General features: G+C 37.1%; 1 protein-coding gene across 3 annotated transcripts in view; it reads right to left on the minus strand.

Annotated features, from left to right (window-relative positions):
• Positions 1–357: 357 nt before the first annotated feature.
• Positions 358–27,935, minus strand: part of LOC106056220 (uncharacterized) — a 57,083-nt gene continuing 29,505 nt past the window's right edge. For 2 of the 3 annotated variants that reach the window (XM_056007027.1, XM_056007028.1), the window contains 3 exons: positions 14,015–14,100; positions 9,486–9,635; positions 358–3,060 (listed from right to left, as the gene is read on the minus strand). In XM_056007027.1, the coding sequence (XP_055863002.1) occupies positions 2,833–3,060; positions 9,486–9,635; positions 14,015–14,100 (464 nt within the window). In that variant the 3' untranslated portion in view covers positions 358–2,832. The remainder of the gene's footprint in view (positions 3,061–9,485; positions 9,636–14,014; positions 14,101–27,935) is intronic. The other variant, XM_056007029.1, reaches the window with a different exon arrangement.

Raw genomic sequence — 27,935 nt, forward strand, 5'->3', positions numbered from 1 at the left:
CGTGGATATAGGCACTATTTTTTTTCCTCTAACGGTGTTTATACTACGGTAGGATTGGCTGAAAGTGTATTGATATCCGTGGAGGTGCTTGATCTCCGAACTCGCAAGCCTAATAACTTTCGGAACGTACAATGTGGAAACATTTATGAATCTTGACCTCAGTGTTCAGTGTAGTTGTTTACACCACTTGAGAATGTGCAGAGGGTATTGTTTGACTTGATATACAACGATAGTACACATACCTATAACAAAACACCGAAACAATTGTATAAGCATATACAAGCTTACACGTCATAGTATAGTAAAACATTTTAATTGTGAATTCAAAGTATTCAATAACATTTGGACTATAATAAATAAAATTTTCTCAATTTAATTTTCAACCAAATACTAAAGGAGAGAAGAAACATGTATCATTCCAATTTTAAAAAAAATACACACAATAATACTATTTGGTGTGAAAAGGAAAATTACAATAAAAGGGAAAAAAATATTAAGAAACAGTATTTTGAGTCTTTAGGAAATGAAGACAATCATGTCGATTAAGTTAATTACATTGATTAAGTCGACTGTTTGTCTGGCTTTGTTTTCGGACTAGCTTCACACATGATATAGCTTATGCTGTAGGGGAGCGAGTAGTGCCCCTTTGATACGATCTAAGTAAAAACTTTGTACAATGTTCCAACGTTCACAGTCAACCCAAAAGTTGATTGAATCTATAAACATTAATGTATCCTCATAATCATTAGGATTGTTTCATTGAATGAGATTTAGATTAGATTTTTAGAGTTTGGCTCATCGGTACAATTACTCCCTGGCCCCATGAATCACATCTCAGGCCCATGAATCACTCTCCAGTTCTATGAACCATTTCCTCAGCCCCATGAATCGCTCCTCAATCCATGAATCACTCCTCTCCCCCCATGAATCACTCCTTAGCCCCATGAATCACTCCTTAGTCCCATGAATCAACTTCTCAGCCCTATGAATCACTCCTCAGTCCTATAAATTATTATCAATTCTAACACACTCAAGGCCTTGTAACAATAAATCGTTTTTTTTTGTCTAATATTACTATTTCTTTCTTTAAAAAATGTATTCAAAGCCCATCTTCAAAATATTAGTCTTTTAATATTGGTCTAGATGACCCGACCCACGTACGCCCTAAATGACCTCCCTTCCAATAATACCAGCTCTTAGCTCAGTCAGAGACATCCTAAAACCGGATGCCATTAATCTTCAGCTCAATAAACATCTTTCACGCGCAACGTCTCGAGAACAAGGTCTTCCCCGGGCAGAGAAACAAACCAACTTCTAAACTTTGAAAGTAGTCCACTTGAGCGGACAATCTCCCAGGCGCAATCAGCAGTATCAAAATCAGATTCCTACGCATGGGTGGCTACTTCAATATGCAGACGTATAAACGTAATCAAAGATGTGAACACACACATCGATGATGTAATTAACTTTACCATCCGCACAAGTAAGCAGGCTACTGATCAATATATTCCATTGATTACAAAACAGAAGATAGTAACTCTTTTTTTTTTATATGAAAAACCAAATGATGGATTTTTCGATTGTAATCCTTAACAGTGTTTTACGAGTAGATGAAAGTATTTAAGTACAAATGTCCTTATTTTCAAACGCTATAATGTTTTTACTGAGCGCAATACTATCTAAAAGTAAAATTCCCCTTTCAGACGTTGCGATTCATAGGGCAGATGATGTTAAGGTCATCTGTTTCTTTGGCCAACGGTTAACGAGCAGTGTTTCATGTGGCCAGCACTAAGACCAACCGCCTTTACTTTCCCCAACTTAAGCCAGATACCCATTAGAGTTGGGTGGACTCAGGGGCGCCATGAAAATGCCGAAATTCAAAAGCCTAGTTTTCACCGAGGTTCGAACCCAGGACCCCAGGTTCGGAAGGCAAGCGCTTAACCAATCAGCCGCTGTGCTTCCGCAATACTATCTAGCACCACTATAATAAAAAGGTTAAATAAAATAAATGAGAAATGGACGAGCTCTCATCCAAATCACAAGAAAGATGACGCTTACTATAAGCTATCCCGACAAGACCAACGTCTAATCTTTCGACTCAGGACCGGACACAACAGAATGCGACAACACATGTTCCGGAAGTTCAAAATTGGAACCAGTGAAATCTGCCCATGTGGAGTATCACCAGAGAATGCCGACCACGTCCTCCAAAACTGCTCTCTTTACCAAGAGGCCCGTATAAGACATTAGCCCCAAATCACCCCAATAGAAAGAAAACTATATGGAGAGCTCCCTGATTTGGAAACCACTGCGCAGTTCATCTCATATATTGGTCCAGTCATCTGAACACTCAACATAACAATGAGAACGAAGAAGAAGAAGAAGAAGAAAAAAAGGTTGATTCATTAAGTTCGATTAAGTACATCTTTGATCATGTCCTGGAATAAAAATCTAAATAGCCTTTCGATCATCGCATTAAATTTTAGAAGATAATCTTTAAAAAATCCCTTGCTGTGAATAAACATTCAACCGAACAGCGCATTGAAAGATGCTCTAATTAAACCAACAAAATTGAAGATCCTCAAAGTAATCAACACAAAGAAGACCTCTTCAAACAATGTGTTCGAAGACCATGAGACCGAACAGCGCATTGGAAGATATTGCAGTTAAAGTAAAACATTGTAAGATCATCAAATTATCAGAACAGAGGAAGACTGCATCGGCTGTACATTCTAGCTGTAAATCCTAGCTGTAAATCCTTGCTGTAAATCCTAGCTGCCGATGAACTCAAGGGTCCAGCTAGCGAGACCACACATCCATCTCTTCAATACGTCAGACTATAGACGAGGTGGTGCTCAGTTTTGACACATCTTCGTCTGTCAGCAAGGAGATTTCCTTTCGGGGCTTCAGGTCTATTAGACTCATCCCTTTTGGACGCACCTCTGGCAAAGAGCTACTGGACATTGCTTTTGGAAGGCCATGTATCGTACTTTTTCTCTTATCGGCAATCTTCTGGCGTTCATTGATGACCATCTTCTGGACAGTTGAAATATAGTTTTCCTGAAGGAAAAAAAAAAGAGTAACATGAGAGGTCAAGCATAAGAACTATATAATGAATTATTGAAATCAGTTGAAGACACAGGGGTCTTAGTCATCACAGAACTTATGACTTTGAGGCACGACTTCTTTGTTGCTGACTTAGACAAGGATTTGTTGTCAAGAGAGCAAGTAAACATACATTCAAGGGCTGATTTACACAAACACACAACAATTTCACATGCACACAATCACACAATCACATATGTACACGTTAACACAATCACACATGCACACAATCACACATTACGCAGTCCAACGTTCACACATTGACACAATCGAAAAGTCTTCCCATTGATACTTCCCAACACGTACACGTAAATTCACACGTGTACACATGTACACACTTACACATGTACACATGTACACATACTGAGTTTATCATTACAAATATTGACATGTGTAGAGAGAAGTAACACTGCGATAAAGATAAACGTAGATGTTCACTCTGTAAGTATTGCTTGTACCGTCTAATAAGGCATTTATCATTGAGGCAGGTCTTTCTATCGCGTGTACAACTCTGAGAGACATCATCGTACAATCTATATAGCACTGGGTGACAGGACAGCTTATAATGTGTATAGCACTGGGTGACAGGACAGCTTATAATGTGTATAACACTGGGTGACAGGACAGCTTATAATGTGTATAACACTGGGTGACAGGACAGCTTATAATGTGTATAACACTGGGTGACAGGACAGCTTATAATGTGTATAACACTGGGTGACAGGACAGCTTATAATGTGTATAACACTGGGTGACAGGACAGCTTATAATGTGTATAGCACTGGGTGACAGGACAGCTTATAATGTGTATAACACTGGGTGACAGGACAGCTTATAATGTGTACAACACTGGGTGACAGGACAGCTTATAATGTGTATAACACTGGGTGACAAGACAGCTTATAATGTGTATAACACTGGGTGACAGGACAGCTTATAATGTGTATAGCACTGGTTGACAGGACAGCTTATAATGTGTATAACACTGGGTGACAGGACAGCTTATAATGTGTATAGCACTGGGTGACAGGACAGCTTATAATGTGTATAGCACTGGGTGACAGGACAGCTTATAATGTGTATAGCACTGGGTGACAGGACAGCTTATAATGTGTATAGCACTGGGTGACAGGACAGCTTATAATGTGTATAGCACTGGGTGACAGGACAGCTTATAATGTGTATAACACTGCGTGACAGGACAGCTTATAATGTGTATAACACTAAGGCAGGCAATGTCTGTCTAATACTAAGCTAATACTTTTTCCGATATGTTTCAAAACGAGACAAAGCAACGTTTGCCTTGACTATATGTACATAGAGATTACATGATGTTTGGTTTTCTTCCGTATAGTCATGAGATGGATGTGTAATGAAATAGTTTTAGCCTTTTGTATTAACTTCTCTTATTCTTACTTAGTAGTAGAAGGCAAGTTTATATCAACTTCTAATAATAATTCGTTGCACATTATATGTCTAAAATAAAATAACACTAGTTGCACCTACATTCATCAGCATAGTAAATTAACATACTGTACTAGCTGAAATAGTTTCATTTTGATCGCGTTTTTATTAATTTGTCCTTTTCCCTTTACAGCTTTCAGTTGTGGGACTTGATTTCAGTGCATTGTCACCCCAAATAGCATCATCTCGCAATTTCGCTAATTGCGACGTTCAGGCTGCAAAGCTGTCAAAACGTTTTCTTAGCAAGCACCTTAACGGTAAGACGAACCTGTGTACGTAATGGCATGCGAATCCGTTCCTCAGTTACTGAGATTTCTCGATAGATAAATACATGGATGTGTGGATCTGTCAGTGGTATTTTTGTTTTTATTGTAGGTACTTCACGAAAACTATGGTGTTCTTTTTTTAAGTCTTGTAAATTAACAAAACAAATAAAAAGTAAAAGATAAACTTTTTAATCAGTTTCCAAAGAGACTAGACAAGACTCTCAAAGAAGATAAACAACCACAAAATAAAAAAGATAATTAAAAAGCGATATATAAATTAAAATACTTGAGTTTTGTTTGTAATTAGTAGAGCGAAATAAATCCACCCGATGAGATATGTTTATACGAGAAACTAGTGAAAGAATTTCGAATCAATCCTGTAATCCCAAAATGTAGGTTGTTTTTAATACATAAGGTTTGGATACTTTGGAATGATTTTGTTGGTATGCTGGAGGGTTGGGTCGGAGGGTTGGGTTGGAGGGTTGGGTGAGAGGGAGGTTTGAAAACGTTGTGAGTCAAAGGGACCTAAAATGATCCCTTGACTCAGGGATTCTTAAGAATCCTAAAGATTTTTATGTCATCTTGTGTATTATGACAAGTTGCACCTTGGCGTGTTTCAAGGTTGTTCCAAAGTCTGCATTCAGTTTCATCCATGTAAAAACTAAATGAATATAAAGTTATTTCAGAAATGACAAAACGACATGTCCAGATGGTCAGCCAGCCATGGTTATTTCTGGTTTTGTGTGTTCTGTCCTCTACTTTCTAGCACAATGTTTGGCCATTAGTTGGACTGGAAATGACCTTAGCGATACAAATTAGGAAAACCCAAAGGAAAAAAAAAGACAAAAACAAAAAAACGACAAGGCTTATCTAAGGGAAGAGCTCCACACTTAGCCTACAACTATATCTCTCAATAGTGTAGAAGTTATTCCCCTTATTCGATATAAAACAAAATAACAAATAACTAATTGACTTATTGTTTTTTTTTTTATTGATTCGCGTATTCTCTACGCCAATAAATAATTGTGCTAAACTTTATCTTGATCTGAGAATGTGTGTGGGAAAAATAACGTGTTTAAACTGTTTACCAGACAGACAGATAAAGTGACCTGATATAAGCTTTGTAAAAAGAGGCAATGTCAAAGTCTGCGTTACTTTTGGGTCAGCTCTGCTACGTGACATTTCGATATCTATTGATATCGACGAGTTAAAGACGCGTCACTCTAATGATCACGTCCACCGCAGCTGTTACACAGGTTAAAGGTTAACGATAATGTCCTGAGATAATCTCCTCAACTGTCCAACTTGAATGTACACGACTAATATCATGTTTACATTTACGTGTGTGTAAATTGTAGCATCTCCTGGTAGTTTTAAACCTGAGGGTTCAGCCCCCCGTCGTCTCAGCGTGGTGTCTCCGTGGAAACGTCAAGTCGTGGAACTAGTTAGGTTAAGAACGGGACGCGAACAAGGCCTCTTTCGGGCCACCTTGGGTGAGCTTTATTTTTTTTTAAATCTCACTTGGGGTGGGATGGAACAAATAGCCCTGCGACCCAGTCCAGAAAGTCCGACACTCCGCTCTACGAATGGGTCAACATCAGTGTCCCTTCAACTGCAGTGGCGGTTCTTACAAGGAACAGTGGGAATATGAAGTTGATTCTCCATGGTTAGAGCGAGTTGGACCAGAACCGAGGCGCGGTGCGCTGTGTAAGCAGTACGGTCAGTTTCTCGGTCCATTGCCGTACTGCTGGACTAGGGATGAAGAGCTCCCGGTCCACGTCTGTTCGCTGGATAAAAGACTTTCCAATAATCAATCGGGATAAAGGTGCCTTTGGTGCCCATTCCCTACTGGCCTTTATCGAAGGTAGTTTAAAACAGATGCATAACTTAACGATGAAAATAAAGTGGCAGTCATTTCTAAATGTATCGGGCTGTGAGGTTTTGCCCATTTGTGGGATTGTGAGTTTTTGTGTTGTTTTTTTTTGTGATGCAGTACATATCCTTAGATTTTAAAAATTTCATGTATATTTGTGGAACAATGGAAAAACTGGTCGAAATGATCGAAAGTAATGTTATAAAGCTTATATCAAACTCAATGTGTCTGTCTGATACAAATTTTGAACACGTTATTTCTCTAACTTTCCATTCTCATATCAAGTTGAAACTTTGCACAATTATTCATTGTTTCTAAAAATTAACAAATTTGTTAATTATACAATAATAATAAATTAATTTCTTTACATCGAAAAAGGGAAATAAATCTTACAGTTTTGAGAGATATGGCTGTAAATATGGAGTTATTCTCCTTCGATAATTTTTTGTTTGTTTAAAAGTTTCTTTTCTATTTCGCTTGTTTTAATTCTATTTTAGGTGTATTTTTCTACCTTCTATTTTTGTTGTGTTATGCTTCTGTTTAGAAAATTGAATGACATCCTGTTTAAAATCTCTTCACTTTGTATTAAGATTGACTTATGGGGTCAAAGGATAAAAACACTCGGGAGTTCTGCAACAGATCTATTTATTCTAGGAAGATAAAGCAGTTTCAAATCGGAAAAGGTTCCTTCAAAGCTTCTTTCTACAGAAACTCAACAGAACCGGCGATAGCCGGTTGAAATGTCTACCTAGCGCTAGGAAGGAAACAAAGAAAGAAAGCATGTCTACGTACAATCCTCACATGTGTTTTATTTATTGTGTATCAAGGGTAACAATCAATAACAGACGTTTTTTCTCTACGTATCATGAGATGGTTATTAGAAACAATTCACCACTGCTATCTGTGCCAGTTAATATTTAACTATATCTGAAACCAAGATTAGAATACCTCATTCTCTCTCTATCTGACTCTCTCTCTTTCTCTTTTACTGTTTCCCCCAAGAAATGAGATAAAGAGTAATGGGTACGGGACGTTTTGGTGTGATGGTCGTTTTGGCATAGTCTTTTCGCGCGAGAAGTTGTAACTATTATTTATAAAACACTAATCTTTTTTTTATAATAAACTTTTTTTCTTTTCCACTATACTGTACTCTACTAAATCTAGAAATAAAAGCTTTAGAATATTTTATTACATGATCGCATATCCCGAATAAAAATCAAAACCGTTTGACCAATCTTGATAAAACGTGGCATAAATGTTCCTTAGATTATGGCGGAGATCTAGTGTATGTTTAGTGCCCCTACCACTATCGGAGGGCCCTAAAAATAGACCAAAAATACCTAATCGTATGGCTATTAAAAAAAGAAACTTTGTAACAAATCGAGTAACCCAGTTTTCACAGTATTTTATATTGGATATGAATATGTCTGCTGAACGGGTAAACCCATTGTCACACCCTACTTTTAGTTTTGTGACACAAAAAAAAATGTGAAGGGAACATTCTCCATGTTTGACATAGATCTAAATTCAATCCAGTAGATCAACAATACCCAAACTAAGGTCAGCAGATCCGCGGGTCATATCCGGTTACTACATAATAAAATGAACATGTATTATGTGACTAAAATGTTTCGCGCCAAAACGTACCGCTGCAAAATAACAAACAAAAACCGGCTGCCTTCAAAACGTCCTGCCTCGAAGACTACCAATGTTTTTTCTCCCTTTGTTGTAGGCCTATCTCTTTGACATTAAATACCATATTTTTTCTCTTAACTGCCCTGATGAATAGAATGTGTATCAATATACTAGTGCTTTTAAAGCCGTCTTTATTCTGTCACATTTATCATGAAAGAGTTCTGGAAGGCTGCCGAGTGGTATGCACTTTTGACTGTTGTCTCGATGGTTCCTTGTTTGGAGGCCTTCCCACAGAACCCCCCCCCCTCCCCGCACACTAAGCCGCCGTTCTGCCGGTGGTTTGGAGTTAAAGTGTAATAATCTTCACATTCTTAAGGAATATCCGAAACATGCAAAACAAAAAAATCAGACGCTGAGTTACAAACTACTTTTACACTTTGACTTTATAGTAAATAAATAGAAATACACTATAGAAGATAGAACCGGATTATTCATAAAAATAATATAATGTATAAAATGCATGTATAATATATATATATATATATATATATATATATATATTATATATATATAAACTCGTTGTAGAGAATGGTTATAAAGTACAACTGTGTACAAACAAAAGAAGCTATATGGATGTCACATTTATATTATAGAAGCGTGAAATGTTAAAGATTTTCTAAATTTTTCATATAAAACAGAGGAATGGGTCAAAATAAATATTAAAAAGTTACGCTAACCATTAAGTCTAAGGTCCACATGTAAATTGTAACCTCGCACCTATTTTTATCCATTCGGTTTAGTTTTTGGTGTATTTATGAACTCTGGTGCTTCATAAGAGTGCCCTTTGCTATAAATAAAACATTTAAAAAATTGGGAAGCATTTCCGAAATCAGAAACAGGCGTTGCACCTAAGTTATCAATGTCTCAGTTTGAATTGATCTTATACTGCGTGTCTGAGATATCCGGCTGCTATAGCTTGTAAACCTCCTGACTGGGGGAAGCGGTTCAAGGCTGGAGCCCTGCTTAACCGGTACCGGGTCAGCATTGCTTCCTCTCTGCAGGGTTGACCCCTGGCTGCCGATGCTTCCCTGCACCCTGCTCTCCCTATGCCCGGTTACCACCGGGTCATCCGTGCACGTTACCTGGCCGGCTATCTTCTTTCTGGTGGGGTCCAGCGATTTGAAGGTGATCAAAGCGCAGACGCCGGCCCTGAATTCTTGTCGTATCATCAGGCCGATGAAAGGGAGCAATACATTCAGCCTGAGTATCATGGAGCTTATCTTGCTGTAGACCTGGGGAAGTAACGCCCACAATAGGATCATTAGTATTGATAGATCAAGGGGAAGGTCGGGCAACTTAACGCGAATCAACTGAAATATGGAAGTGATTGGGAACGTGAGGTCGATGAAATGAAATGTGAGGTCAAATGAAATGTGAGGTGGATGAGATGAAATGTGAGGTCGATGAGATAAAATGTGAGGTCGATGAGATGAAATGTAAGGTGGATGAGATGAAATGTGAGGTCGATGAGATAAAATGTGAGGTCGATGAGATGAAATGTGAGGTCAATGAGATGAAATGTGAGGTCGATGAGATGAAATGTGAGGTCGATGAGACGAAATGCGAAGTGAATGAGATGAAATGTGAGGTCGATGAGATGAAATGTGAGGTCGATGAGATGAAATGTGAGGTCGATGAGATGAAATGTGAGGTCGATGAGATGAAATGCGAGGTCGATGAGATGAAATGCGAAGTGAATGAGATGAAATGTGAGGTCGATGAGATGAAATATGAGGTCGATGAGATGAAATGTGAGGTCGATTAGATGAAATGCGAAGTGAATGAGATGAAATGTGAGGTCGATGAGATGAAATGTGAGGTCGATGAGATGAAATGTGAGGTCGATGAGATGAAATGCGAAGTGAGAGAGATGAAATGTGAGGTCGATGAGATGAAATGCGAGGTCGATGAGATGAAATGCGAGGTCGATGAGATGAAATGTGAGGTCGATAAGATGAAATGTGAGGTCGATGAGATGAAATGCGAAGTGAATGAGATGAAATGTGAGACCGATGAGATGAAATGTGAGGTCGATGTGATGAAATACGAGGTCGATGAGATGAAATGTGAGGTGGATGAGATAAAATGTGAGGTCGATGAGATAAAATGTGAGGTGGATGAGATGAAATGTGAGGTGGATGAAATGAAATGTGGATGAGATGAAATGTGAGGTGGATGAGATGAAATGTGAGTTGGGTGAGATGAAATGTGGATGAGATAAAATGTGAGGTGGATGAGATGAAATGTGAGGTGGATGAAATGAAATGTGGATGAGATGAAATGTGAGGTGGATGAAATGAAATGTGAGGTGGATGAGATAAATAAGAGGTTAATAAGATAAAATGTGTTTGCGATGACATGTAATTGGAAATATAACATAATATATTAATATAATATTTATTTATAATTACTCGCCACACTAGTAATACTCTCCCTTGATCTGCCAAATCGAAACGTTACTTGTTGCATTTGTTTCTAAACTGTTACGTTTAACCTTCGACCCTTGAACTCCATTCGGCACGTGATTTGTAGCTATCGGGCCTTTATAACCATCTTCCCACAGTACAAAACGAAGCCACAGCTGCTCGTTCGTGGGTCATGACATCCGTGTCAGAAATTTATCTAGCCCCAGCAGAAATACTTTGAGCACCACTGTTTTAAAATAGGATGACCTTTTTTGTTATGCTTTCAACGTTTAGCATTATGATCAATTCTCTTGGGAAGGGAGTAAAATGGAATGGCAGAGCTGAGGCCAGGCAGGGTGGCGGTGTAATATAAACTAGCTTGTCTGGTTTCAAACATGTCAGGAACTAGCGAAGTAGAGCAACACCCTCAGCTCGAGATGGCGCCGCGGGACTGAAAGAGCATTTTAAAAGTAATCCTTGGCAAGTATTAGACAGCCATTATTTATTTACCACTGGATTAGAAAACTAGAAGACAGCTCTGTGCAGGAAAAAGCCAACGCAAAGGGAGATAATGACACACCATAACGTCAAGAACTTGATCTACTGTTAGAATTTGCAGGAAATGCGTTATGGTTTCGAGTTTTTATATTATATATATGCAGTGCCAAAATTTAAAGTAAGTATAAGGTAAAATTGACTTACAAGACTCTAAGGATTGAATTCCATTTTGATCTATTACATTATTTATGTGAGTACTAACAAAACGCATTAGAGATATCTATAATGTGAGAAAGAAACGGGCGTTTCGAGTGTACTGATAGATCCAATCAGGACAGTAGAACGCATAATATCTTGAGGCTTTTACTTTTACCTCACTGATAGTAATTACCATATTACAACCAGCGGAAGGTTTTCAAACAAATCAGTTGGAGGCTGGAATATCCATAAAGAGCCATGAAGCCCCCAAACAGAGGCATAACTCCAATAAAGAGGTGTAAGCCCCCCCCCCCCCCCCCCCCAAAGACGATTTTATTGTTGTCAAAATACATACTTTGGATAATAACGTATTCTCTCAGGGTTATTGAACTATTAGTTAAAACAAAATTATCATTCGTCTGTTTTCATGTTCCTAAATGTCTTGAAAGTATGTTTACATTAATAATAGATGTGGATATGAGCTTTGCTGAACCTTCAGTCGACCCAAAGAATGCTCTATCTTAATCTGCTGCATCAATTTTCATAATGTCAATATTTAAGATTGCATAACAAAGTAATGAAAGCTGTAAGAGCGATCTATAAGGAGTATTGGATATACGCTGAGAGCTTTTCTGAAAGCCTTTGCTATATCAACTCTTATACTCCAAAGACTTAAGTAATCTCTGAGAGAAAAAATCAGGATCTGATCCACTCAGTAGTTGGCAACTGCGTTGTTCAAAACATTATCTATATATATTGTTATAACCCCCCATGCACACCACTATCTAAGATAGTGCAGAAGGTGCGCACTATTAGTGACTCGACTAGGAAGGATGTTGACATTACAGAAAGAGAGAACGATTTCCGCCCAAGTCTAGAGCCGAGATGAAGATGCTGCGCTCAAGGCAGATGTCCTATGTGTTTGTCATGTCTCTATTTAAATAAACACCTATGTCTCGTTGAGTTGCGATCCTTAAGTTATATCTATCTATCTATCTATCTATCTATCTATCTATCTATCTATCTAATTTAATAATTTACACCTAGAATTAGCGCGGTCGCATAGGTTGCAGTGGCTTAAGGCCGCCTTGCAAAATAGCGGCGTATGCTACGCCGCCATTCCACTTGTATCTACTATTTCTTATGAATCAGGCTGGCTATTCGTTCGATGGGTCATGATGCATGGGTGAATCTTTAGAGTTGGGTTGACTAAAAATCCAGAAATTCAAAATCCCAGTCTTCACCGGGATTCGAACCCATGACCTCAGGTTCGGAAGCCAAGCGCTTAACCATTTGACCACCGCGCCCCCTAGTGCGATAGGGTCCAATCTCTTTTGTGAGCTACTGGGGAGGGGGTAAGGGGGTATATAGAAGTGGCTATTCGTGCTGGATCTCAGCAAACACAACTCAGCACAAGTCGGGTCTCAAACGCGAGCCTCGTTGCCTAGCAAGGGAATGTATGTCTCTCAGCCACAGCGCAATAATTGATTTCGAAGCTTGTCTGACTTTACAACAAAATGAGTACATTCACTTTTTTAAACTTTGTTTTTATGTCCTTCACAATCTGACATTCTTTTCAAATACTTCTTAAGGGCACTGATATGTTTCTCTATAACAAGTCATTATTCTATTTCCTCATGCTCTATACCCTCTAGAGTCTAGTTCTTTTTTTTAAGGGCATGTGAGATAGGGGTTATCTAGGAGAAGGTATCTGTGAGATAGGGGTTATCTGGGAGAAGGTAACTGTGAGATAGGGGTTATCTAGGAGAAGGTAACTGTGAGATAGGGGTTATCTAGGAGAAGGTAACTGTGAGATAGCGGTTATCTAGGAGAAGGTATCTGTGAGATAGGGGTTATCTAGAAGAAGGTAACTGTGAGATAGGGGTTATCTAGGAGAAGGTATCTGTGAGATAGGGGTTATCTAGGAGAAGGTATCTGTGAGATAGCGGTTATCTAGGAGAAGGTAACTGTGAGATAGGGGTTATCTAGGAGAAGGTATCTGTGAGATAGGGGTTATCTAGGAGAAGGTAACTGTGAGATAGGGGTTATCTAGGAGAAGGTAACTGTGAGATAGGGGTTATCTAGGAGAAGGTAACTGTGAGATAGGGGTTATCTAGGAGAAGGTAACTGTGAGATAGGGGTTATCTGGGAGAAGGTATCTGTGAGATAGGGGTTATCTGGGAGAAGGTAACTGTGAGATAGGGGTTATCTAGGAGAAGGTAACTGTGAGATAGGGGTTATCTAGGAGAAGGTAACTGTGAGATAGGGGTTATCTGGGAGAAGGTAACTGTGAGATAGGGGTTATCTGGGAGAAGGTAACTGTGAGATAGGGGTTATCTAGGAAAAGGTATCTGTTTTGTCTTTAGATGCTGAGCAAAGTCAGCTCGAGCTAAATCTCTAAATAAAAATTCACATCATCATCAGGGGATTTAAACTAACCCCTTAGCTATAAAGGACGTTAGTCTCTTACTGCCATGAGATTCTGACTCCCATGTAAAGTAATCCCTTACCTGGAAAGTCAAAATGTCCATAGAGTCCATCCAGTACAACAGGGACAAAATATGTCGTGGGGCCGAGAGAAGCAGTACTAATGAACCTGAACAGTAAACAAAGATGAGTAACAAGACATTTGACATGAGAAGATGTAGAATATTTAGAATCATAAAATTTGTATAATCTTACAATGTATTAAATAATGGTAAGGGTATAATCATAAAATGTGTAGAGCATTACAATGTATAATATAAAAATGAATCTGCATAATAATAAATGAGTGTAGTCATAAGATGTATATGATCATAGTAAGTCTATAATCATAAAATGTGTTTATTAAAATGTGAGGAGTAACACAATGCATACTATATTAACAAACCCACAATGTAATAAGTGTGTGAAGTCATACAATTTGTATAAGTATAGTAAATGTATAACCATTAATTGTGTTTAATCATTAAACATATAATTATACAAGATTACAAAGAGAATTTGTGTTATCTCACAAACTCAGAGGCGGCCCCGTAGAATTGGTCCATGGAGGAAGAATATTGAAGCCATAGTCTTGTTTTCATCGTTTAAATGAATAACATAAAAACAACAACATTTAGCGTTATGTTCCACTTGAAAGCAAACAGGACAGTACATCATCAGTAATAAAACTCTTTGAACTGTTTTAAAATCAGTCGAGCATCTTGAAATCAGAGCTACGTTAGGAGATGACCTAAATCAGCACAGATACCTCCCAGAGACGTTTTCGCTTAAGAATTTGTAGTACAGGCCCTGAGCATGCATAAGAATAAAAGGCTGCACTAAACAAATAGATTCAAAAAAAATATTATCTCCCTTACGCGCATTCGATCACACAACTAACTTTAGAATGGATGATTGCCATTCCGTTTTATCGCGAAGCCTAATGTTGTAATTCTCTACATCAGCGGTTCTCAACCTCTTATACTCGGCGACCCTTTTTACAATCTCCCACTTGCCGCGACCCCCCCCCCCCCCCAACCCCCAAACACATACAGCAATAGAACAATAGACAATAACAATCCATAATTTTGATGGTCTTAGGCGACCCCTGGCACATTGTCAATCGACCCCCAAGGGGGTCGCGAACCACAGGTTGAGAACCCCTGCTCTACATTGTTTTGTTCCACCAAAAGTTTACTTTACCTGCAACGTAAAGCACTGAATTTAACAATCATGTAATAAATATGACTGTTTCACATTTCAAGCTGCTATTTCTCATGGTTACAGGGTAAATGAACAGTTAACAAGCTCTACGGAACTCTAAGATTTTTATTTGAATTACTTAAATGTAAAAATGTTGTTAAAGTACCCAAGTTGATCTAGATCTATATTTCTATATCTAGTTGATTATGTAGATTTTTTAACGTTTTTAATTTATAGCGTCTATATCTAGTCTAGTTTATAAAACTAGTTTAGATCTAGAGTTAGAATCTAGTCTATTTGTCTATGTATCTATGCATACATGTATCATAATAGATAGATAGATAGATAGATAGATAGATAGATAGATAGATAGATAGATAGATGGATAGATAGATAGATAGATAGATAGATAGATAGAGGGATGTATGTATGTATGTATGTATGTATGTATGTATGTATGTATGTATGTATGTATGTATGTATGTATACATCTATCTATCTATCTATACATCCATCCTTCCATCCATCCCTCCCTCTATCTATCTATCCATCTATCCATCCATCCATCCATCCCTCCCTCCCTCTATCTATCTATCTATCTATCTATCTATCTATCTATCTATCTATCTATCTATCTATCTATCCAGTAATGACAAAAGTAATTTAGTTATATTTAGAAGGCCAAGATAGAGGGATAAGAACCTTCAAGAAAAGACTAATAGCGATGTCAACAACCCAGGAAAGTCTCTGTATCATTCTATATAATGGTCATGGTTCAGTCTTTGATATTCTCTGATGGATATTGATTGATCGTCAGTATCTTCACAGTGCTTTATTTGTTCAATGACAATATTATATGTCAGTCAAGATATTATTCTATTTGTACAAGTGATTTTAATTTTTATGTTTTATTTATTTCGCTGTTTTTTTTTCTTGTTTCATTGAACTGAGTTTGAAGGTATTAAACTCAAAGAAAATCCACTATACACTGTATTTCTTTAGTGTCTTCAAATAGAGGTATGGAAGGCATGTGTCAAGCGACTCTATGTAACTTTAACTGGTTGTTGCTTTCTCTTGGCTACTTATTTTACAGGAGCTGGAGCTTTACTAGTTGATATTTGTTGCTCTAAGGAGTCTAGGGCTCATTATTTTTATTGCTAAGCGGTGCCGAATTTAAAACAAGAAAAAATATTTAAAAATCCTTAAAAAAAACCACAAGGATTATATAAAGGAAAGAACTCCTCCCTTAAAACTATATCTATCAATAATGAACAAGTTATTTCCCTTATTAGATATCAAACAATATGATTGATCACCAATAATTATTGACTAATTGAGTTTTAAAAAATGACTCATGTTTTGTTAGGTCCAATAAATAATTGTTTAAAGTATCAACTTGATCGCATAATACGAGAGGAAGAAATAGCGTTAACATTTAATTAAGGGGACTAAACCCAACACATTTAGTCATATATGTGAATACTGAAAGATTAGTTTCCCTTGTTGATATACAAAATAATGAATTACCAGTAAATTATTGTCTACTTAAAAAACAAAAGATTTTGCCTATGCCAATGAATAATTGTGCAAAGTTTTAACTTGATCCAAGAATGAGTGTGGGAGAAATAACGTGCACAAACGTTTTTACCAGACAGACAGACAGAGTGAGTTGACATAAGTTTTGTAAAAACGAATGAAATATTGAAGAACAAAATACTTTCCTCCTCCTTTTCCATTCCATTATGCACACAAACACGCGCGCACACACTCCAGTATACTAAAGGACTCATTTATGCTTTTATTCAGCAAGTGTGATCAAAGTCAACTCTGGAGAAGACAATCTCAGCCCATAATTCCTCACGCGGTAATGTAGATGTCATAGAAACGGCATTGCATCTGGAAGTGTTGAAAATGTCAAGGGAAATAATGAACTTAATCAGAGGTAGCTCTTTTGTCCTCCAGGGGAGATGTCTGGTCTGAAAGCTTAGTTTTTAACATAAATTCATAACGTCATCAATAAGTGTTGCCTCAGGGTGAAGGTATGATTGGTTGTAAGCTTGGAAGGCTTAGGTCTCATACTAACATTTTCGGGGCAATAGTTCTGAAACTATTTCAGGTAAAACGTAATCAATCTACTTTAGTCTGAACGACTCTGCTTTGGAGAATCTAGGGTCTTCAAGAGAATTATACTGAATATCAGTTGTATTTTTATTGTTGATGTTTTCAAGTTGCTTAATGTATTACATCTAATTAATAAAAATGTAGCTAATTAATTCATCTAGGTAATAGTCATATGGCAGCAAGATATGCTGACATATAACACGTTGACTACCAAACATTTATCTTTCGTGTTCACTATAAAAAACAACTTTTCAGTGCCATGAATATGGGATATTACATTCTACTCACATTAATTTCACTTTATTTTTTCTTCTCTACTTAACTGCTCCTCAAGTTATTTTATTTCTACTTCCCTTTACTCCTTGAGTAAAGCAAGCGTGGTGGCCGAGGCTTCCAAACAGAGGAGTGTCGAGTTCGACTCCTCAAATTCTTGACCTTTGACATATTTAAAACGTCCCATAGTTAACCTAACTCCAATGGGTCTCTGACTTTACTTGGAGAAAGTATTTTCGGTTGATCATCTTCCCTATTTAAAGTTGGTTTGGTTTGGTTTTGGGTTTAGGCATATCGGCACAATTTAGGCCATGTCGTGCCCGTAATCCTTCAAGGATCACTCTCCCTTTATATAACAAGAGCTAAATTCTATACAGTTAAATCATTATAAACAAGGTCTATTCACAGTTAAAATAGTAAAGGTAGTAAAAATGTAATAATGTGGTAAAAATCGTATGTAAATATTATATGTTCACCATCCTCTCTGTTGCCTTTTTCGCCAAGAGAGATGAATCTTTTCCTTTTTCAACGTCTCTTGTGACTAAGGAGGTCAATCCTTGAAAAGTATCTGCAGTCACAGGTTGAGCATCTGTTATTCCCAGAAGCTGCATCATTTTATGCAATCCAGGACCCTTACTTTAGGCTTGCTCTCAACTCCCGGAATAATATTCACTAAAGAGCTCATATGAACTTCTACACATGCTCTGTCCGATATTAGGAGATCCTTACTGTGAAGAATGCACGTATCGACTCTATAAGTATCGTCAGGGGTTCAAGTAACAGAGTTTGAGAAACTTTACACGGATGGATTCTATAAGCATCGTTATGGTTATACCTGGGTTTGAGAACCTTTGCTCAGACATTTGAACCACCGCTGTGGAAGCCACCTAAATGAAAGACAATGCTGTACAAGCGCCCGAGGCTAAAGAAGATCTCATTGGCATCAGCACGTGAGAAGATATTGGAGAATCACCCAGGCAGACACACAGACAGACACACAGACGGACACATTGACAAAAGAAATTTAAAAACAAAACCTTCACGTGCCTGCAGTGTCATCGCGACCTGTGAATGTCAGAAGGTCACCATTACATTTACAGGTCACTTGCCCCGAAACTTTGACAGCACTTTGGTTGAGTTTAAGTTTATTATTTATTTTTTTTTCAGAAGCAGCTTATTGCAATTCAACCCAATTTTTGCTAACGTTGTTTTTTTAAAGGACTTTTAAAGAAAAAAAAATGAAATAGCTTTCACAAAATGTTAAAAACATTTTTAAAAAAATGGACTTAAAAATTAACTTTAAAAAAAAAACGCAAAAAAAAATAAAGACATGCGTGTTGGTCCTTAAGAAAACAATGTCATTGAAATACACATTAGAAATATAGAACTATACAAGAAATATTTTATTTGCATTATTTTATGCCCCGTGAGCCTTTGAAGTTGTTTCAGTGTATGTGTGTGTGTGTGTTGGGGAGGATACACACTTCACGAGCACGTTGGATATAAATGAAGGTAAACTAGAAATAGCAAGCTTTTTGGTGATCTGGCGACGACATTAACTTAACAAATGAAACAAGCAGGTCACGTAATGTACGCGTCAAGGTCTCGCATGGTTTGCAGAAATATGATGTTTACAATAAATTAGCTTCAAGATCTTACTCATACTGCTAGTAATAGACATAGACATTTCCTTAGTACTAAAACTATATTTCAAGCTAGCGCTCAGCTATTGGATACATGGACATGAAGAAGGGATGTATACAAGGGAAGACAATTAGCGGGGTGGTTAAGTTGTTCCAAAAGTATTTTATGTCCATTTTTTTGTGAATCTACTTGTGACGTTACATGATATTGTGTATTTGTTTTGTGTGTTGAATACTTTCGTGATTCCAAATTTGTATATTTTTTGTCTCGCAAAGAGGATTTCTGTTCGGTTTCAATCATTAATAGTTTAGTTTCTGAATAGTTAATTTTTTTTATTGATTATTCTGTTATTACATAAATGGAACAGTGCAAATTTTCAAGTCTATCCAAGATTAATTTTGAGAGAAACACCCTGTACAATTGTTTAAACATACATACAGACAGACAGAATGAGTGGATATAGGCTTTGTAATGGAACAGATTTATATCCCTTTTCTATATCAATAAAAAGTAACTAATTACCACTAATTAATTACGTTTTAGTTTGAGTTTGGAGTTTAGGCACATCGGCACAATTTAGGCCATGTTGTGCCCGTAATCCTTTAAGGACTCATGTATTGTCATGAATAATCGAATGAATAATTGTGCAAAGTTGTAATTAGATCCGAGAATGGGAAGTGGGAGAAATAGTGTGTACTAGATTTTACCAGACAGACAGAGTGGGTTGATTCTATTCAATGGTGTCTTTCAGTCATCAAGCGGCTATAGATAATCTACTAGAAATTAGTTGAATGTCTGGACACCAGGTACGGTCAGAACGATGACGCCCACACAGCAGTCCCCTCCCTCTCCATACAGCTGATCCATCCAAAGGATCATCAAGTGCCGATACAGTTTTGGGGACAGCGGCGTCGCAGTTTCTGCCAGGGTATAGCACTGGCTATTGCAAACAGGCTAAGGGTCGCCACCACCTGATTTGTCCTAAAAGTTGACTTCCTTTCCCATGTTCGGGTGTAGATGCAAGCAGCAGAGGCTAACGAGCCCCTCCTGCCCGAAACTTACTGGTTTAGGTACCAGTTACTCGCCTTCGCCCCTTCTCCTGTTAGTGAAAACAGTTCCGCCAGACTCAATATCTGAGCCACACATGAAGGCCAGGAGTATGGAATGGTTGTCAGAGGCGATGTCAGACGCTGAAAGTATGATATAGGTAGTGAGGTCCTTTTACCTATTACCACTTCGGCAATGACAAAACTTGGGCAGCCGAGTGGATATAAACTAAAATCTACATCGTTTCCACTAAAATCTAGATCGTTTCCACTAAAATCTAGATCGTTTCCACTAAAATCTAGATCGTTTCCACTAAAATCTAGATCGTTTCCACTAAAATCTAGATCGTTTCTACTAAAATCTAGATCGTTTCTACTAAAATCTAGATCGTTTCCACTAAAATCTAGATCGTTTCTACTAAAATCTAGATCGTTTCTACTAAAATCTAGATCGTTTCTACTAAAATCTAGATCGTTTCTACTAAAATCTATATCAAACAATTAGAAGATGTCCGCCATATTATTTTACGATCCTCCCGAAGGTCATTAAAAAACGTTGTGTAAATTTTTATTTTTTTTTGTGATACAAAATTCTTTGCACTAACTTAATAGCTTCAAAACTTTATAAATCTCACATTAAACAGACATTCACTGTCTAAGGGTAAAAAAAAAAAACTTTTGCCAAAAAAAAAATAATATAAAATTAAAAATAAAATGTAACAAAATAAATGAAGAATAAAAAAAAATGTTTAAAAATGTTGACAAGCTAATGAATAGAAAGACCTTGAATGATCAGAGCCAAAAAATCAAACCGGAGTCCCTTATTTTCTATTTTCTCATAGCCTCGGGGTCAAGTCTAACCTGACCGCACTTTCGTCATATTAACAAGGTGTTATAAATAATGACATTTTTAGAAACATTCTTTTCACTTGAAGTCCATTCAAATAATGAACATCCTGTTTTGTTTGTTGTGGGCGAGTACAAAGCATAGAAAATATTAACTCTAGATTAAGGACAGTTTCGGACAAACGGGACATCCGATGGCCAACTTGAGGACAGAATGAGGACATGGAGGTCAAAATCAAGAACGTCAAAAAAGAAAAAAGATTTGAGAAGCACTGGAGAAGTTCACGTCTTGGTTAGAGCCTGAACAATTAGAAACTCGGAAAGGTTAAAAAGAAACAAACAAGTTTCTGATGTCTAAGGACAGAAGTAGCGGCACAATGTAATGGACTATTAAGACAGAAGCGAAACGAAAAATCCTACAGATTTATTTTGCGGAAATGTCCCCATAAAAAAAGACTAAATAATCATCTCTGAACATATTCATTGGATACTTTGTGTTGGAGATGGAGAGTTAGAAGAGCATCAGGATAGGAGAGAAGGCGGAAGGACTGATGGGATCATGGGCATAGCCGGGAGGGAGGGGGGGTTCATGTCAAGTACCCATTAGAACTGCGCCATAGATCCCAAATTAAAAATCCCAGTCTTTACTGGGATTCGAACCTCGTACCAAGCGCTTTACTGCTCAGCCACCGCGCCTCCATGACAAGATGGTGGGATGGAAGAATGGAGCGATGATGGAATGGAGGGACAATGAAAGGGAGAGAATGTGGGGTGGAAGGGATGATTCGGATGGAGGAATGGTGAGATTGAAGGATGGTGGAGTGATTGAGACGCGACTAAAACATTAGGTAAAATTTTGTTGATCAGAATCTATAACTGTGTTTTGCAAACTATTCAAAACTAGGCGATGTATTTACAAACACATATTTTAACATTTCAGGTCTATAGTGTATATACACACATTTAACTCCCTCCGTTTTTTTTCATACTCCCCTTTATACAAGAACGCTAGTTTGTGATTTCAGTACATTCACTAAATTTAGAAAGGCTTAAGGATAGAAGACTCAATAGTAAAGTAGCAATTAAGTCATTGGTTAACATGCATGACTAGATGCATGATGCGTAGGACGTAATCATCTTCTTTTTTTTTTTGAAGCGTCGAATGCTCATAGTAAGATTGAAGAGTAATTATTATTATTATTCCATTGTCATTGTAGGGATGAATGTTTTATTTTTGGTCTAGATATCTCTCCCTCAATCTTACATGCTATTTTGTACAATTAGATTTTTTTGTTCTTCACACCAAGTTTGTATGTGTGTTGTTTTTTTTTTTAACGGATGTTCTTTCAGAGTTGAAGCTAATTTCATCCTAAGCCATAGCTCCCGCTGGACTGTAGGGAATGACAGAAGGCAGGGTTCAAACTCTGGACCTTCGGACGACAGCCCGGAGCGCATATCACACAACGAGTCCTATAGCTATTCTAGAAGGCTGTCTGGTACTGGTATTGTGGTACACGCGCTGGACTGCCGTTCGATCGTCTCAGCGATTAATTAGTTAGATTGTGGAAATTAATTACCTGTAGCATTTCTAGTTAAAATGGTTGTTTGATATATAAAAAGGGAAATAAATCTTACATTATTTTTAGGTATTGATTATATTTTTTTTTGGCAGTTTTTTCTCTTCTAAAAGCCTTGTTGTAACAAAAAAACAAGTTTAATAAAAAAAATTCTTTAAAAAAAAGGATCTATGTTATGTCTATTGAGGCCGAAGATCTGTTTATTTTTGACAGAAAGTTAAAAGTTGAAAATACCAAAGGAAATAATGCAATGATCATTTTTACTCATAGTGTTACCCTGTTGATCGCTCTATATGTTGTATAAAGAAAAAATATATATTTTTTTATTTTAAGAAATAATTAATACTAGTCGACCGGCGGTATAGCATACGCCGCTATTTTGCAGGGCCGGTCTTAGGCCACTGCAACCCATGTGACCAAAGGATCCGCACTTTCATGGAACCCGCGCTAATTCAAGGTGTATAAATTATTAAATTAAACCATTTTATAACTTAAAACAGATTTCCCGCGCACTCCTGTCGATTTACCAGGAGCTCCTGGAAATCTCCCGAAATTGCAAAATATACGAAAAAGTCCTTAAAATATTCGGAAATACATAGAAAACAAATGTCATTTTGGGGTGTCATTCAATATGGAAAACGTCAATCCTACGCGCTATTAATAAAAACGGCATTATGCATTAGCCGTAATTGTGTAATCAGGTGAAAGAAGCTTCTCGCGCCTCAAACTAATGAACTCCCGCTGGACTGTAGGGAATGACTTGATGTCAACAATTCTCAAAGATAGATTGAAACATTTGGTAATTCTTGCTATTGAGCGTGATCTATGTGGGAAACAGAATTATTATGATATACTGTATGACTTTGCTACACGCAAGGCTCGTAAAGTAATTATGTACGTAGTAAAGAATGAATAAAATGCATAGACGAATTTATTTTCTAATACAAACTCTTAAATTTGACTTATTGTCCGCTTCCCTACCCAAACTTGGCCCCGCAAAATTCGTTTCGAATAGGGCCCCACAATGGTTAAGTGGGCCCTGCTATTTAGTGTTTGTAAAATGTTTTACATGTTTCGTATGTTCCTTCAGAGTTGACGATAGTTTAACTTCCTAGTCCAAACCTCCCGCATGGGATGGGAGCGGGCAGGGTTTGACAGTCCAGCGCGCAGCCATCCGTAGCGAGCTGTGAAAACGTGTTCCCCCCCCCCCCCCCCCCTCTTGTTTTTTTTCGTTGGGTGACTATCCGCAGAAATAAGAGAGTGATCTTCCCTTTACTTCTTGTCTGACCTGATTAGGGAAGAAGAGAATTATATATATTGATTGTTTCTTGTTTTAATGTCAACAGTCACTAAGAATATGGAGACGCTGTGGCTGAGCGGTCATGCGTTGGCATCTGTACTGGGGGGTCCCGGGTTTGAATCCTGATGAAGACTGGGATTTTTAATTTCGGGATCTGAGTCCACCCAGCTCTAATGGGTACCTGACATTAGTCGGGGAAAAGTAAGGGCGGTTGGTCGTTGTGCTGGCCACATGACACCCTCGTAAAACCGTGGGCCATTATAAATATGGAGAGCAAGGTCTGAAAGGGGAACTACAAAAAAAAAAAAAAAAAGAACTAATCTGAAAGTTACATGTTGAATATTTAATCTAATCTCTTCAATGACAGGTTCATTTTCTATGCACGAAAATTAAATTTGTTTTTCAACTAATACAAACTAGGCTTGATCTTTGTTTTAAAATCCACGGATGATTGTAGCTGAAGGCTACACAGGCGAGAAAAAACACAGCATCGCTAAATATGAAAATGCTACAAAACAAGAGACTGACATATCAGTTTAAAAAGTGTTTTCATTTTATGTACTTTTGTAGGTGAGTGATTAACCTAGTTTCCCCCACCGTCCTCCTCTCCTGTTTCCTAGATTGGGCAAAGTCCGCAATGAACCTTGCCAGGAGACTTCCTAAATAAGAAATTAAAAACTAACAGCAACGACAAAAGAGACTCAAAATAACAAACAAGTTTCACTTGAAGCAGACGATACTATGTCGACAACTATAAACCCCCCCCCCCTCCAGGGAAAACGCAAAGATCATTTCCCTTTCTCCACTGTACTCAGTTTAGTTTCTAGGTGAGAGTATGGGGGCGGAAAGTGGTTTACTTGACATGTAGGTGACAAGAGGTTAAAGGTTAACGTCTCCTGGTAATGTTACTGTAAGAGATAAAAATACGCAATTATTTAAAGTAGGGAAACTATAAAAACAACAATAATAATTGCAATGAAAAAACAAATTATGTCAAGACATAGATATCTGTACACAGTCAAATTCACATTAGCTAAGAAATAAATATAACAATACCTATTTTTAGAAAAAAAAAAGAAAACTTATATTAAGTGTTATTGTATCCAATTAGTTTGGACCAGTCATGTAATTCAATTTGCAATAGATCTAGACCAAAAAGAATTAATCTGTACGATTAGAAATACTTTTTCAAATTGTTTTTGATTAGCGCAAGTTCATGCTTTTAGCTTTCTCAATACGCTATGAGTCTATCACTTATCTGGGGAAATGGGGGGTGGGGTGGAAATATGGGTGAATTTACCCATAAAAGTTTCTTAAAAGCATTTATCTAAAAAAAATATGAGGAACGACCTGAATTCGAACTCATGCCTCACGCCTCCTCAAGCCGTCGTTCTAACAACTCCGAGGTGCCTATTAAAATAAAAAGATTGTTTAGTTATCTATTGTTAGTTACAAACTTACTTTGAAGCGGCGACCTATAAAGGGGACTAATTCAACTAAAACCACCACATCTGTCCCTAGTTAGATACCAAATAAAATCATACATGACCAATAGTGAATCCACTAATTAGTTCATTTTGTCCATTGATTCATGTTCTGTCCCGTACAAGGAGTAATTTTGGAAATTTCAGCAGGATGTGAGAGAATTATCGCGTGCATACATTTAACAGACAGACAGAGTAAGTTTTGTAAATAAAAATACTTTTTAATAAAAACAAAGCTTAATATAAAGGGAACAACTGTACATTTATAGTCTTATCAATCAACACAATAAGATTTTTTTTCCATAAATCAATATCGAACTAAATTAATTAACAATCAGTGGGAGAATTGACTGATTGGCTTTTTTTTTTTTTTACTGAATAAATTTTTGTTAGGTACAATAAATAATTGTGTAGTGTTTCCTATAGATCCGAGAATGAGTGTTGGATAATTATTTAAAATTTGACGTATACAGACAGAAAACAAACAGAGCTGATTTAATCTTTGTTAAAACAGATCAACGATGGTGACATCAGAGACTCAACAAGATTCTTTGAAGAATCCTTGACACTGCTTATTTCATTTATTTCTCCCAATCTTCCTTATTTTCGTACGCCTTCTTTAGGTTCGCTTATGTCGCCAACACATTTCACAGTTCGCAAATAGATTGGTGAATTAACACCCAGTTCATTCTTAAGAATAACTCTGTCCCAATTTGAACCTAATTATGACGTATCATACATCACATATGTTTCAATTAGAGTCAATACCCTAAAAGTAGCATACATCACATATGTTTCAATTAGAGTCAATACCCTAAAAGTAGCATACATAACATATGTTTCAATTAGAGTCAATACCCTAAAAGTAGCAGACATCACATATGTGTCAATTAGAGTCAATACCCTAAAAGTAGCATACATCACATATGTTAAATTTTGATATCATGCAAGCTAAATGTAATACTAAAGTATGTTTTTCCTTTTTGTTTTCTTTTTTAAGTACAGGCGGTTGGTCATTGTGCTAGCCACATGACACCCTCGCTAACCGTTGGCCATTAAAACAGTTGACCTTTACATTGGTCACATTGTGACAGTTATAGGTGCACGTTGTCCTGGACATTGACACCAGTGAAATGGGAACAAACTTTAAATACATACCTTAGACAAAACTCTTTCTTATTTTCTTTCTAGCATTAGAAGTACAGTCCGCTGCACAGATTAGATTTGTTGTGAAGTGAGCTCATGGAATATTTTTCTTTTTTTTTTAATTCAAGCTTTTTTTCTGTCTTTCGAGATATTTTCAAGGCACTCAGTGAACTTCTTGTTAACAAAAATGAATCGGCAAGGATTATCGTCCCTTGATTGTTCATTACTAGCTTTTCACTTAGTAAAGCCTGGAGTTGTCTGACTTCCGCTGGGCGATGGACGTGTGATGACCGTCTTGTGAAACAATTAGAACCAAGTCGTCTGGGCCTTAGCGAGGTCAGTGGGTCTCAACTATTTTTTTTCTTTCGGCCAAGCGTTGACAATCACGTACATCAAAGTCAATAATTGTACATAAAGAAGTCTTGGACTTCTTCTCTCGGTAAATTCCCTTTTTAGATGGTTGTTTGTTATTTGATACGAACTCCTAGCGCTATGAGCATGCATTGTTTGCGTAATCGCAAAAGCGCTATCAAGGCGCCTTGGGCATAATTGGAGCCTGCTGGCAGGTTGGTAATAGAAATAAAAGAAATAATTAAACTTATTGTTGTAGTACACTAGGTTTTCAATGAATTGCATAAATTAATTGTTTCGCTGTTTATTTTTTATTTTTCTATTTCATACGGGGCCAACAAATTCACTTCTCTTAGGGCCTCTGATTATCTAAGACCGGCCCTGGCGATATATATTAATGAAATTAATACTACTGTTGAATTCGGTTAATCGGACAACATTGGGACGCGATCGTTTTGGTCCTAATAACCGACAAGTCCGATGAACCATATTCGACTGTATTATAGGATTTGTTTGGTACTTTAATATTTAGCTGAAACAAAAAAGCTGGTCCGATTAACCGGTGGATTAAAATGCATTGCTATTAAATAAGTTACAAACGCTACAGAATTTCAGAACAACGAAAAGTATTGTTTCCCTGGCAATCAAATCATTAAATAAGAACAATCTGATATAAACTTTGTCACATGTAAATTATGAGTGAGTCTGGTGTGAATGTACACTTTGGTTTCTTATAGTTATAATGTTTTTTGTTTGGTGTAATGCACAAATTGTAAGACAAATTTCCTTACGGATAATAAAGATTATTATTATTATTATTATTATTATTATAGAACGAATCAAAGAATATTTTGAGGACTAATAAAGTTTAAAAAAAAAAATCAAGTAAATATTCCAATTGAACCATTAAGATTCCATGATTACTACGCTCTAGTCATGAGCCATTATATTTTGTCTTTGAACCAACATTTCGA

Source organism: Biomphalaria glabrata, chromosome 12 (assembly GCF_947242115.1).
Source record: "Biomphalaria glabrata chromosome 12, xgBioGlab47.1, whole genome shotgun sequence".
Classification (NCBI taxonomy): domain Eukaryota; kingdom Metazoa; phylum Mollusca; class Gastropoda; family Planorbidae; genus Biomphalaria; species Biomphalaria glabrata.